The 12178-nt window shown below is 39.9% G+C and overlaps 1 protein-coding gene across 1 annotated transcript in view; it reads right to left on the bottom strand.

Moving 5' to 3' along the window:
• kcnj3a (potassium inwardly rectifying channel subfamily J member 3a) overlaps positions 1 to 11942 on the bottom strand; it is an 84876-nt gene extending 72934 nt beyond the window's left edge. Inside the window, exons 1-3 of the mRNA XM_077215256.1 lie at positions 11773 to 11942; positions 9558 to 10226; positions 8274 to 8490 (exon numbers count right to left, since the gene is read on the bottom strand). Of these exons, the coding sequence (XP_077071371.1) occupies positions 8274 to 8490; positions 9558 to 10220 (880 nt within the window). The 5' untranslated portion in view covers positions 10221 to 10226; positions 11773 to 11942. The remainder of the gene's footprint in view (positions 1 to 8273; positions 8491 to 9557; positions 10227 to 11772) is intronic.
• Positions 11943 to 12178: the final 236 nt, after the last annotated feature.

The following is a 12178-nucleotide window of genomic DNA, read 5'->3' as shown; positions in this document are numbered from 1 at the left end:
TCCTCGCGACAGCACCTCCCTGGCCGATTCCCCTGAGGAAGGACCTCCTTTCTCAGGGACGGGGCACCCTATGGCACCCTCGTCCCGATCTTTGGAACCTCCACGTGTGGCTCCTGGACGGGACGAAGCAGGTTTGAGTACCCTTCCACCTACGGTGGCGGCTACCATCACTTCCGCTAGAGCGTCGTCCACGAGACACGTCTACGCGTTGAAGTGGAACCTCTTCGTCAACTGGTGCTCTTCTCTTCAAGAAGACCCCCGGAGATGTTCGATTAGTGTCGTGCTTTCCTTCCTTCAAGATAGGCTGGAGCGAAGGCTGTCTCCCTCCACCCTGAAAGTCTATGTTGCCGCTATTGCCGCACACCATGACCCAGTCGAAGGTAAGTCTGTTGGAAGGCACGACCTGATCATCAGGTTCCTGAGAGGAGCGAGGAGACTGAATCCTCCTCGTCCTCCTCTCGTTCCCTCTTGGGACCTCTCAGTGGTTCTAACTGCCCTGCGGAGTGCTCCCTTTGAGCCTTTGCAATCAGTGGAGCTTAAGTTCCTGTCTATGAAGACAGCGCTCCTGGTTGCATTGGCCTCCATCAAGAGGGTGGGGGACTTGCATGCATTCTCCGTTGACGAAGCGTGCCTGGAATTTGGGCCGGCTTACTCTCACGTGATCCTGAGACCCCGGCCTGGATATGTGCCCAAGGTTCCTACCACTCCCTTACGGGACCAGGTGGTGAACCTGCAAGCGCTGCCCCCGGAGGAGGCAGACCCAGCCTTGGCACTGCTCTGTCCAGTACGCGCCCTCCGCGCCTATGTAGACAGGACGCAGTGTTTCAGGACCTCAGACCAGCTCTTTGTCTGTTATGGTGGGAAGCTGAAGGGAAAGGCTCTCTCCAAGCAAAGGTTGTCTCACTGGATAGTGGATGCCATTGCCTTGGCATACCAGCAGCAAGGTCGACCGTGCCCCCTTGGTGTGACCGCCCACTCCACCCGGAGTGTGGCATCCTCTTGGGCTCTAGCGCATGGCGCCTCGCTAACAGACATCTGCAGAGCTGCAGGCTGGGCGACACCTAACACATTCGCCAGATTCTACAATCTCCGAGTGGAGCCAGTGTCCTCTCATGTACTCGCTTCAACCAGCTAGTACTGGACCCGCTCAGGTGTCTTCGCTTGCTCGCCATTCCACTCCACGGTCTGGATACGTGCGATATTCTCCTCAGGTGAGCTTCCCCGAAAAGCCCTGAGTTCCTCCAGCACTCCTGACGTTGGCGCCAGTGTCTATTGCCTGTGCGTCGGCTAGGTGCCTCCCGTGTGCATGGTCCCTCCCCTGAGCGACCCCCACATGTGTATTTCCACTGTAAGCCTCTTGAGCATGTGTCTTTCCCTTGGCAAGCCACCTTGCCTCCCCTGGGGTTGAAATATTCCACCTGCGGCTGGACACCCCAGTGTTCTCCATATGTCTCCTTCGGGTCATATGTGTATTCTCTAAGTCCCCCCCCCCCCCTCTGGGTTGGCAGTAATTGCATATTTCCCCTAAACTTTGGGATATGCTCCCCAGTGTACCTTGGTATTCCTGTGCTAAATAGGAGTCCTTCGTCCGTGCCAGTCTCACGACAGGGATCTCAGATTTACGCAGGGCACTGGAAGACAGCTGAGAGGGTGGCGTGATTAGACTGGTAACCCCATTCGTCGTCATCCGACGTAACTCGGAGTGACAACGAAAGGGAACGTCTCGGTTACGTATGTAACCCTCGTTACCTGAGTAGGGAACGGAGACGTTACGTCTGCCTGCCACTTTCCGCTGTACCGCGGGGATCGCCTGAGCTCAGTCTTGGCTCCTCAGCGAAGAAACATATCTGCCTGTTGCTGGCGTCCTCCTTTTATACCCACGAGGTGGGGCGGAGTTACGTCATGCAAATTCCGCAGACCCATGGCATTTCTTTGCCATTGGCTCGTTTTGTAATACTCGAAGTTGATAGGCTTTCTAAGCGAAACCCCATTCGTCGTCATCCGACGTAACGTCTCCGTTCCCAACTCAGGGAACGAGGGTTACATACGTAACCAAGACGTTTCTCTAAATACCCGGCTATGTGTAAACGTAGCCTAAATATAGAGGAAACAAGGCAGGACAGGTGGGGCAAATAAACCAATAATCAGGTAACAAGATGGGAGTAGACACAATCGACAGGAGAGCACATGGCACAAGGAAACACATGGCAAGACATGTACTCACACCAAACATGACAAAAAACACAAGCACATAGCCAGTAAAACAAATCACAAGCAAAGTGCTCACACAAAATGAGACATGAAGAACAATGAGAACACTCATAAGCCACGTGTTCACACAGAACATGACATGAAAGCACACAGCTAGTGTAAAACACAAGCTGTGTGCTGTACAGCACAAGACAAAACATGACATGAAAGCACGCGGCCAATGTAAACACGAACCTCGTGCCACACAAAACACACGTGAACAGAGCAAACAAAACCGCGCATTCACACGACAAGACAGAACGTTATGCACGAGAACGAGCGTAAACTCATCCTGTGCGCTCTCACAACAGAAAACAAACACGCGGAGCATGAATGTCCGAATCCCGACACAAAACCGAAACCAAACTAGACAGATGTGCCGTGATCCAAAGACCAACATGTAACAAAGGCACCTGACATCGACGGAGGAAATGTGGGAATTAGGTTAAATTGTGAAATGTATGCAATACATAGGCTAGCAATTTCGCCAAACAAATACCAAGAAATAGGTTACAGCAGTTTGTCTTTCGAGTACACAAAATCCACGATGGGACTGAGCTGGAATAGCTTCCGCGTCAACGACTTTTTATTGTACAAAATCGCTGTCAATCAAAGGGAGATGCAGTCTTTCGACAGACCCTCCAATCATCACGCAGAAGCCCAGTGTCCAGCCCCGCATAAATCACAGATTTATCCAATAACCGTCAAGTTTCGAAGCACTGAAAAAAACTGTTCAAAGCAGCCCCATTGAAGTCAATGGAAGCTCGGCTTCAACAGGGACATGCACTGTGACGCTCTGGGAATGAATGAGAAGGAAATCGAGTCAGCCGACATGCTATATGAAGCTGAATTTGAACCTACTGGTCTTCGAGATGAACGTGTTCTAACGCATTTTTAGTCAATAAAATGTTAACACAATAGTACACATTTGACAATACATTTTTTGACATTACAGGGGAAGCCGAGCTTCTCTTGCAGTCTTAAAAAAATTGCCACTGCTATACATGTATATAAACATAGAAAGCTCAACTTCTGAAAAAAAAAAAAAGTACAATGAAAGGTGTTGCTCTAAATCCCCTGAATTAGAACACAACTTATTCTCAAATAAAGTTAGCCTGGCAAGCCAGACCTACATGATACAAGATGTTAGGTCTGGGAACTCACAATTGGCATACCTCAATCCGAGGGGCGGGATAAACAGTTGTCTTTCAAATTCCCTCTGCACGCAATAGGACAGCGCTACAACCAACCAGAGCAACGGAGGGCTGTGGCTGAGTGAGTCCCATGCGTTTTTCCACCAGCGGAGCTAGTTGATATATTAAACTTTTGCCGTATCCGGTCGTCAAAACTCCGAACACATCTTCCTTTTTTAAGAATGACTTAAGTGACGTTCTCTTAACTCCAAATCATCCAGAGTCGCGGCCAAAGCCTATTCAAAAGACCGCTGTTCGCCAGCAGCATCTTCTTTGTTTTCAAGTAGCAGGGAGCTCACCTATAAAAATCACGCGGAACCATCACAACTCTGCCGTCATTATCTTAAGCCTGACCAGAGTTTGTTTTTTCCAGCTCGAATGCCAACGGAGAGTTGCTAGACCACACTTTGCTGCAAAATAATTTTTGCTGCCGCTAGGGTGCGTCTAGATTTCTAGGCTAAAATAAAGTAGCTTAATTTCACTGAAAAATCTTTAGTATAGACTTTATCAGCGACAGCCTTGACAGTCTGGGGAGATTATTTGTCATGACATTCAAAAGAGTTTGTGTAGTTTTATTTTAAAGAGCTCCTGCATTCACTGACAAAATTTCTAAAATCAGCATGACGGATTCAAAAATCTACCTCCAAAGCTTTTGTTGTTGTGTCAGAACTATTCAGGAATATTTGCTGAGCGAACTAAGAGCTCTTAAAATATACATCTCCTTGAAAAAAAGTGCTCTGTAAGTGTTAAAAAAAGATGAGGTTTGATGCTGATGATTGTTTCCTCGTCTGTTTCTTATACAGTAAACACACACATATGGATCTCACCAATATAAATAGTGGCTGACTGAAATGTGTTTTTCAACATCCAATGCTAATGTGTAGAGAGCAGATGATATATATTTATGGTTTAAACTAATATATTTTAATATTCTGAAATACACATTCTATACTGTATAATGAGGGTAGAAGAACATTTTATTGCACAATATGTATTCACAGAAAATATTTGAAAACATTTGATACAATTTGGAAATGACTCAAAGAGGATCTAACGCATCTGTTAACACGCCAACTGCGCATGGTTATTAATACCAGATATTTGTACATTTTGCGATCACCTACTCCCGTTTGAGTTGAGGACTGTAGAAACTGCCAATATGAAATAAACTATCAATACTTGAACATAAAACTGCCTATTTCTGAATCTCTAAACCAATGTCAAGGCACTTTTGCTCTCCCTGTACCTCTGTCTCTTTCTATGTTCTGTTTCATGCACATTCTTGCTCTTCTGTCTGAAAAAAGTGCTTTGCACACACTTTTCAGGTCTTCATAATAATCATATGTTCAAAGGCTGCATGGAAACAAAAAAGGGGGGGGGGGGTGTCAAAATGGGTAACCATAGAAACAGTTACAGCCACCAGAACACTGGAGAATCTTGGGATCCTGTACTTTCACTGTTCATCAGTTATTAACGTTGCCGTTTGCTCATGCCACATGAGTGCCCTACAGAAGAAATGCTTGTCAAGTGATTTCTGAGATGTTGGGGATTGGACTCAATGACTTCTGCAGTGATTGAATCGATATCAAAGATATGTGAAAGATATAAAATGCACTGCACGGTTAATTTACAATCTTTCTTCAGGACCAATATATTATATAAAAATCTCACATTTATGTTAACTCAATTTAAAATGTATATATTTCAAAAGTAGATCTGAAGATTGACTTTTTTTTCAGAACATGGCTATACAATGCATCAATTACTCAAGTGTTACATAGTCACTCTGTAGGAACTACTGGTGATTTGCACACACACACACACACACACACACAAACACACACACACACACACACACACACACATATATATATATATATATAAAGCCAGTTATTTACGTCTCCAAGACGCTCGAAGAAACCTAACTTCCAATGCTACCTGGAATATGATGTGCAAGTGTAAGGCAAAAGATGTTTTAAACACAAAGGGTCACACTAACTATTGATTTGTATTTAGAAGTTAATTGATAAATAAAATCTATTTATGACATTAATTTTGAAAGCATCCTCCCTTTAAAGCATTAAACTTTAAACATACAGTGCCTTAAACTTTTCACAGTACTGTAGCTGTGCAGGCAGGTTTCTTCAAGGGTCTTGGAGATGTTGCTGCAGTTCTTCTGGATTTAGTCTCTCATGTAATCCCAGAAGGACTCGATGATGGTGGGATCAGATCAGATACTAACGTGCCTAAGACTTTTGCCCAGTACATATATATTAGAGCTGCACGCTTAATCATTAAAAGATCGCAATCTCGATTCAAACACCCACGCAATCTCATTCCTAAATGACAACGATTCGCCTGTGTCTATTAAACCTTTGTCAAAATCATACTGGAACATTCAAATCTGTGTTCGCGCTACCACTGAGCCAGAGAGAGCGTTTGGTTTAGCCTAGGTATGAAACAACTTCAGAAACTTTAAAAAAAAAAAATTGAAAATCTTTTAAACCACACAGTATTGTTATTTATGTTATAAATATTCATATTATCACAGAAGAATAGGGATAAAAGTGTATAGTTCGGATATAAACACTGATGTCTACGTAAGCTATCAAAATAGAGTAAATCACCTTGAGAAAGTAACTTGGCACTTCAAATAACAATTGTATCGATTACATCGTCACGCCACCATTGCCAACAAGGGACAATAAAATAGTTTGCTTCATTTTTTTTTACTTTAAAATAATGGTCCAGGGGCCTGATGTATAAATGTTGGGCTCGCACATTTCAATGCCTTTTTTGTGCGTAAAAAAACTGTTTAGGCAGCCGACGTCACAGTATGCGACAGAATTTGCACCTGCGTCAAAAGTGCAACCTCTTTGTTCAAAAGAGAAAGTGGAAGTGATTCGTTGCTGTTGTGGCTATTTTCGGGATTCTGATTGGCTAACGTGGGCTTGAGCTTCTCGTTACACTGCCACCTACAGGTTTGGCATGCTCTTGAGCGCATATATACACAGGTTCGTGTAAACGAACACTTTTCTGAAAACTGACAGGTGTGCACGATGTAATTTTTGAAAACGGAGAGGGTGAAATGCCCATTTATGAAAATAGCCGGCCACATGTAGATGTAGCCTGAAGGACTCACTCGGTGATCGAACAGTCCATTGGCCAATTTGAATAAGTCCGATGACATTAGGTTGTAAAACCTGCTGCACGCAGCTGCTGTTGGTGTCGTGCACAGACAGTCAGTAGGCTAATGATAACCATTTCCAGGGTCTTCCCAGTATTTTGAAAAATACTATTCTATTTGAAGGATAGAATTTGAAAGAAACGGTAAGATATGCATGCTTTAGTTTTTAAAATGTTTTGTCAATGATGAGCAGAGTTATTTAAAATAAGGCCTATCTGTTTACATTAAAAATAGATTAGATTGAGAATAAATCTTCTCTGAAAACTTTCACTGAAATGTATTCTATACAATATAGATTTATTTATTCTAAAACAAGGCAAGGATACTGAATGATGTTTTATGTAATGTAATGGCACATAGTCCTTGTCTCATATTTTCCTAATGTACAATTTTATACATGAGGCCCCTGGAGGAAGATAACAAGATATTGGAAAAGAGTACTGTATTTTGGGTTGTTGACAAAATGGCAAATCTGTTAACATGAAAACAGTATCAATAAGCTGGCATGCTATTAGTCAAAAGTTTTTTTTTAACACTATTATTATCGAAAACTCGTAGTGCTGGCCAACCTCCAAACATCCTACAGTACTATTTTATGTTTGATATTATCTCAACAGAACAGTTATCCTAAATAAATAGAATATACAGTAATTATAAAACTGACAACCACCTGTTAAAATTAGCTTTACATATATAGGATTTTCAAAATCTAAGGCAAATAAAGTGTGTTCCAGAAGTGCTTTTCTTTTTTCCTCAAGAATATTATCTATTAAGCTCTGAATTTTTGTATTATAACAAAAAATAAAGGTAAATTGTAGCACACTGAGAGCTAAATGGACAAAATAAACAACAATCAAATAGATGTGAAAATCAGATCTATTCTAGGACATACTGTCATTTTGATTTTAAGACATGTGCGTGAACTACTTTGCCCTGTTAAATGTTATATTTTCATCCTAAGGGATACACACTGACACCACACTGGTTTTACCAACTTCCCCTTGCAGCATGTCTACAATTACACTTCATTGCTGATCAATAGAAAAAAATCAATCATGTGCACTTCAAGGCCAGTGAGACCCAAAATGCCTCCTATTTTAGTAACTCACTTTAACAGGATGTGGTAGTCTTTCTAAATGAATAAATAGTACGATGTCCCTTGTTCTTGTGCTTGCAGCTTAAGGCTGGAATACTCTACACAAATTTTAAAGTCAGAACAGATCTGGGCAGAAGGTCAGATTATATACACTTGCTGACTTTGTAAATGGTTACAGAGATAAATTGAGCATCATACTCTAAATGACAGAGGATCACAAACTACAAGTCATTATGAAAAATAAATTACGCAGAAACATGCACTTAGTTTCTAAGAGACGCATGGAAAATGTAAACAACGTGTTCTAAAATCAGCTCAAAATATCAATATGTCTGATATCCTCTGATGGATGGAATGAAAATCTGAAGCTAAAAAAGTCTACTGCCCAGAATCTGCATACTGGATACTGACTACTGACATCTAGATTTGACTCATCCAGACTGTAAATCATTGCAAAACCCATCATTTACATTTCAGAGGCCTTTTAAATTTAAAATCAAAAAGTGAAAGACAATACAAGATTAAAGTAGCAGACAAAATAACTTACCAGTTGTTTCAACAATACCCTCCAAAATCACAACTATTTCAAACTGTTCCGTCTGCATGGATCGCTGTGAGAGCTCATAGAAGGGGCTCTTGGTGTCGATCACATGACAGATTGTGAGTGGTGACACGAGAAAGAGTTGGTCCGCTCCGGTGCTGAAGCCCACATCCAGCTCCAGCTGATCCAGGGGGAGGAACTCGCCCTCAGGAGTCTGTCGGGACTGCAGGAGCGAGAAGAGGGGAGACGGGGCGTAAACATCGCTTTACAAATAGTACGGTGAAGTGAGCAGTGAAGATAGACAGTCAGTCATCAAAGGAGGGACAACTAGGAAATCAAATTAAAGTTTACAATAAAGGAACTAATGCTATATTTTTAGTTTAGTTTTAGTTTTTGAATACAACAAAGATGTCAGGGAGATACTATACAGCATGTCTCCTGGTTATTGTACAAGATTTTGGCCAGTTTACTTAAATACAGGCCTGAATATAAGGCAGCCCATCTGGTTCTAAAGGACTGAAAACACATTTTCTCACAAACATTTTATAAGTAAATTTTTTTTTACACTGTTCTTACTGACATCTTTAACATTTAAATTAAATAAAATCTTTTTTTTTAATTTAATGAGAGGATGTCAAGTATCACATTCAAGCATTAGCTGAGTCTCTAGATGGACAACAGAGGGCAGAGTAACACTTTCCATTACAGTACTCATATCAAACATATTTTAGGTAAATATAGATACAGCGGTTATATCACTAATAAAGTGTAGCAGCTACAGTATAGAAAATAACCACTGCTCAAAAGTATGTTTTTCAAATAAGTCTCTTATGATCACCAAGGCTGCACATTTTTTTGTTGGCAAATAAATACAATAAAAATACAATTAAAACATTAAATTAATTGTGAAATATAATTACAATTTAAAATAACTGATTGTTTAATGAATATAAAGTTCAAAAGAACAGCATTTATTTGAAATAGAAATCTTTTGTGAGTTTTTATTTGTCTTTACTGTCACTTTTGATCAATTTAATGTCTCCTTGCTGAATAAAAAAATTTTTTTTCATGTTTTATCTTATTTACCGAACTTTTGAATGGTAGTGTATCACAGTTTCCACAAAAATAAAAATCAGCAAAAAATGTTTTTATGTTAATATAAACATTGATGTTAATATTTCTTGAGCAGCAAATCTGTATATTAGAATGATTTCTGAAGGATCATGTGACACTGAAGCCTGGAGTAATGATGCTGAAAATTCTGATTTGTGACAAAAGGCAGGCTATTACCTTGAGTATTTTGCACCGGATCTGTGCTGAAACCATGTGACTATTGCGCAGATTTCCCACCCTGAACATCAGCGTGAGTTTGCCGTCACGCAAGGAGATGACTGCGTTTTCACTAAACATCAGAGTCTCTGCCCTCTTCTTTGGTTGAGACATCTTAATAAACATACAGCCTATTAAAAAGGCATCCACTATGGAGCCCAGTATAGACTGAAATAGGAAGAGAATGATTCCTTCTGGACATTTATCGGTGATGTATCTGTGGCCATATCCTATAGTGGCCTCTGTCTCAATGAAGAAGAGGAAAGCAGAGGGAAAGTTATAGACGTTGGCCACGCATGGCGTGTACTTCTCATCATGGACACGGTACAGGTCCCCTCTGATGTATGCAATGATCCACCACATTGAAGCCATGAATAACCAGGCCACTGTGTATGTGAGGATGAAGATGAAGAGGTTCCATCGCCATTTGAGGTCTACTAAAGTTGTGAATAAGTCTGAAAGATATCTGCTGGTCTCTCCACCCAGGTTTCCATGCTGGACGTTACATCGTCCATTCTTGTCCACGAATCGCTGTCGTTTCCTCCTCTTGTCCTTCTGATGGCTGGAGGATTTGGTGGTCACTACCTGATAGTCGCTTCCAAATTTCTTACGAAGTGCAGACATTTTATCCTGCAGAGACAAAAGTAAAACTATCTTGACTCTCTGATATTTTAGCAGTGCATTAGACCTGTCATGACCTTTTCAGTGGATTAAGATGTTATAAGTAAAAACAAGACCACAGAAATAGAAGAGACTGAAGCTAGTTGTCACATGAAGAAGTTATCACTTGGTCTTTATCTCTTACGTCTTATCTCTTAAGATCTGTCACAGTGTAATTAAACAAATACGTTGGGTACAATGGGGCTAAAGGCTCCACAGGGTAAAATGCTCCTTCGATTTTAGTTTCCTCTAAACCAGTAGATGGCAAAAAAAACTTTCCTCAGCATTTTTGGCTGATCCTTGACATGATCGTTGGCAACAAAGTTGATTCTGCGCTAATTTTATATATTAATATGATAATATTTAATGTTTTTGTTTAGATGTTGTAGGCAAAATATAAGCAGCAAATGAGAATCGTTAAAATTATTGAATATATTTTGAGACAAAGGTCTTCTTAATGATTTTCAGTTTTGTTCAAGCTAATTAAGGCAACATTTTCAATAAGGAAGAATATATAATAGTATGGTATTTGGGGTAAAAGGCGCCCCAGTTGTTGGGGCTAAAGGCACAATAATTAACATAATAAATAGCTGGCTGACTTTTCCATTTGTTGACATTACATGGTTAGATTGAGATAGTAATTATCATATATTAAGTTGGGTGTCCTCCTCAGAGATAATCACCATAGTTATAATCAAACAATCATATTTAAAAATATGATATTAGTCATTTCATATAATAAAATATGATTTAATATTACTACTCTAAATCTATATTATTATAGGATCTCATTCAATGCTTTCAGAATCTTTACTTTTAAAATAATTTTGTTTATGTATTTTTAAAATATATATTTATATTAACATATTTTAACAACAGTCTATTTATTGAACAAAAAAATGTTCCTTTTAAAACCTTTAGGTTTCCAGTTCCACCTAAAAAAAATAAGGTGTGCCTTTAGCCCCATTGGAGCCTACTAAGTAATATTAAAATCAATGTACTACTATACTACTACAGTTTTAGGGATGGTGTTTGTTTAGGATTACTTTCTTACAATTATGTATAATTTACTGTTGTTATATCTATAGCAAACTTGTACATTTCATACACCAAAATAAAGTTTGACCATTTAATGTATTTTTTTAATGTTTATATATTTTAAGTTTTCTCCTCATTGGCTGTTTCATTAATTGTTTTTGCTCCATAATTCTTTAATTGTTTGCATTTTGTAAAACCATTAAACAGCCTGTAATATTTAGAAACATGTTGTGGAAGATAGCTTTTGTAGCCTACTTTAGATTGAAGAAAGTTGTTAAAGTAGCCTATGGACGGCAGATTCCATGATTATATATATAGTGAATTAATCCCTTGGCGGTGGAAATGTTCAAATGCGTGTTTGTATTCATAAAACATAAACATTGAATTTCAAAACCTGAGAAATATGCAGAGGAAACTGTAACGATAGATCTGGTCTAATGAAAATTTGAAAAATAATAAGAAAAGACAGTAGTCTTACCTATATTTCACCATACAGTGATTTCTCCTATCTTCTCATTACCTGCGTATCATCTCAGTTTAAAGCCTAGTTTAAAGGGAAGCAATCATTCGATTATTTACGGAAAGGAGTAAAGAGACATGTTCCCTCGTTGGAAATGAAAGCAGGGAACTCTCCACAGGCGCTGTCCAGCGGCTCGAGTCCTGAAACACTCAGTCTGTCTTCACTCATCTGTTCATTTGAGTTTCACAAACCGGATGATTTTCGTCAGTCCGATCACAGATTAGCGCATCCGTCTGTCCAGCGATTTGCCCAACAATTGATGGATACAAAAAACTAGTCTAGATGCGTTTCAACATCTGGCTGGATTTTCTCCACCTCTGTATGTTCTCCAGTAGAACATTTGCAACTTAATCAGATTATGTTG

Source organism: Siphateles boraxobius, unplaced genomic scaffold (genome assembly GCF_051911475.1).
Source record: "Siphateles boraxobius isolate OS27281-9 unplaced genomic scaffold, OSU_SipBor_1 7, whole genome shotgun sequence".
NCBI lineage: Eukaryota > Metazoa > Chordata > Actinopteri > Cypriniformes > Leuciscidae > Siphateles > Siphateles boraxobius.
This window is presented reverse-complemented; position numbering and strand designations above follow the sequence as displayed.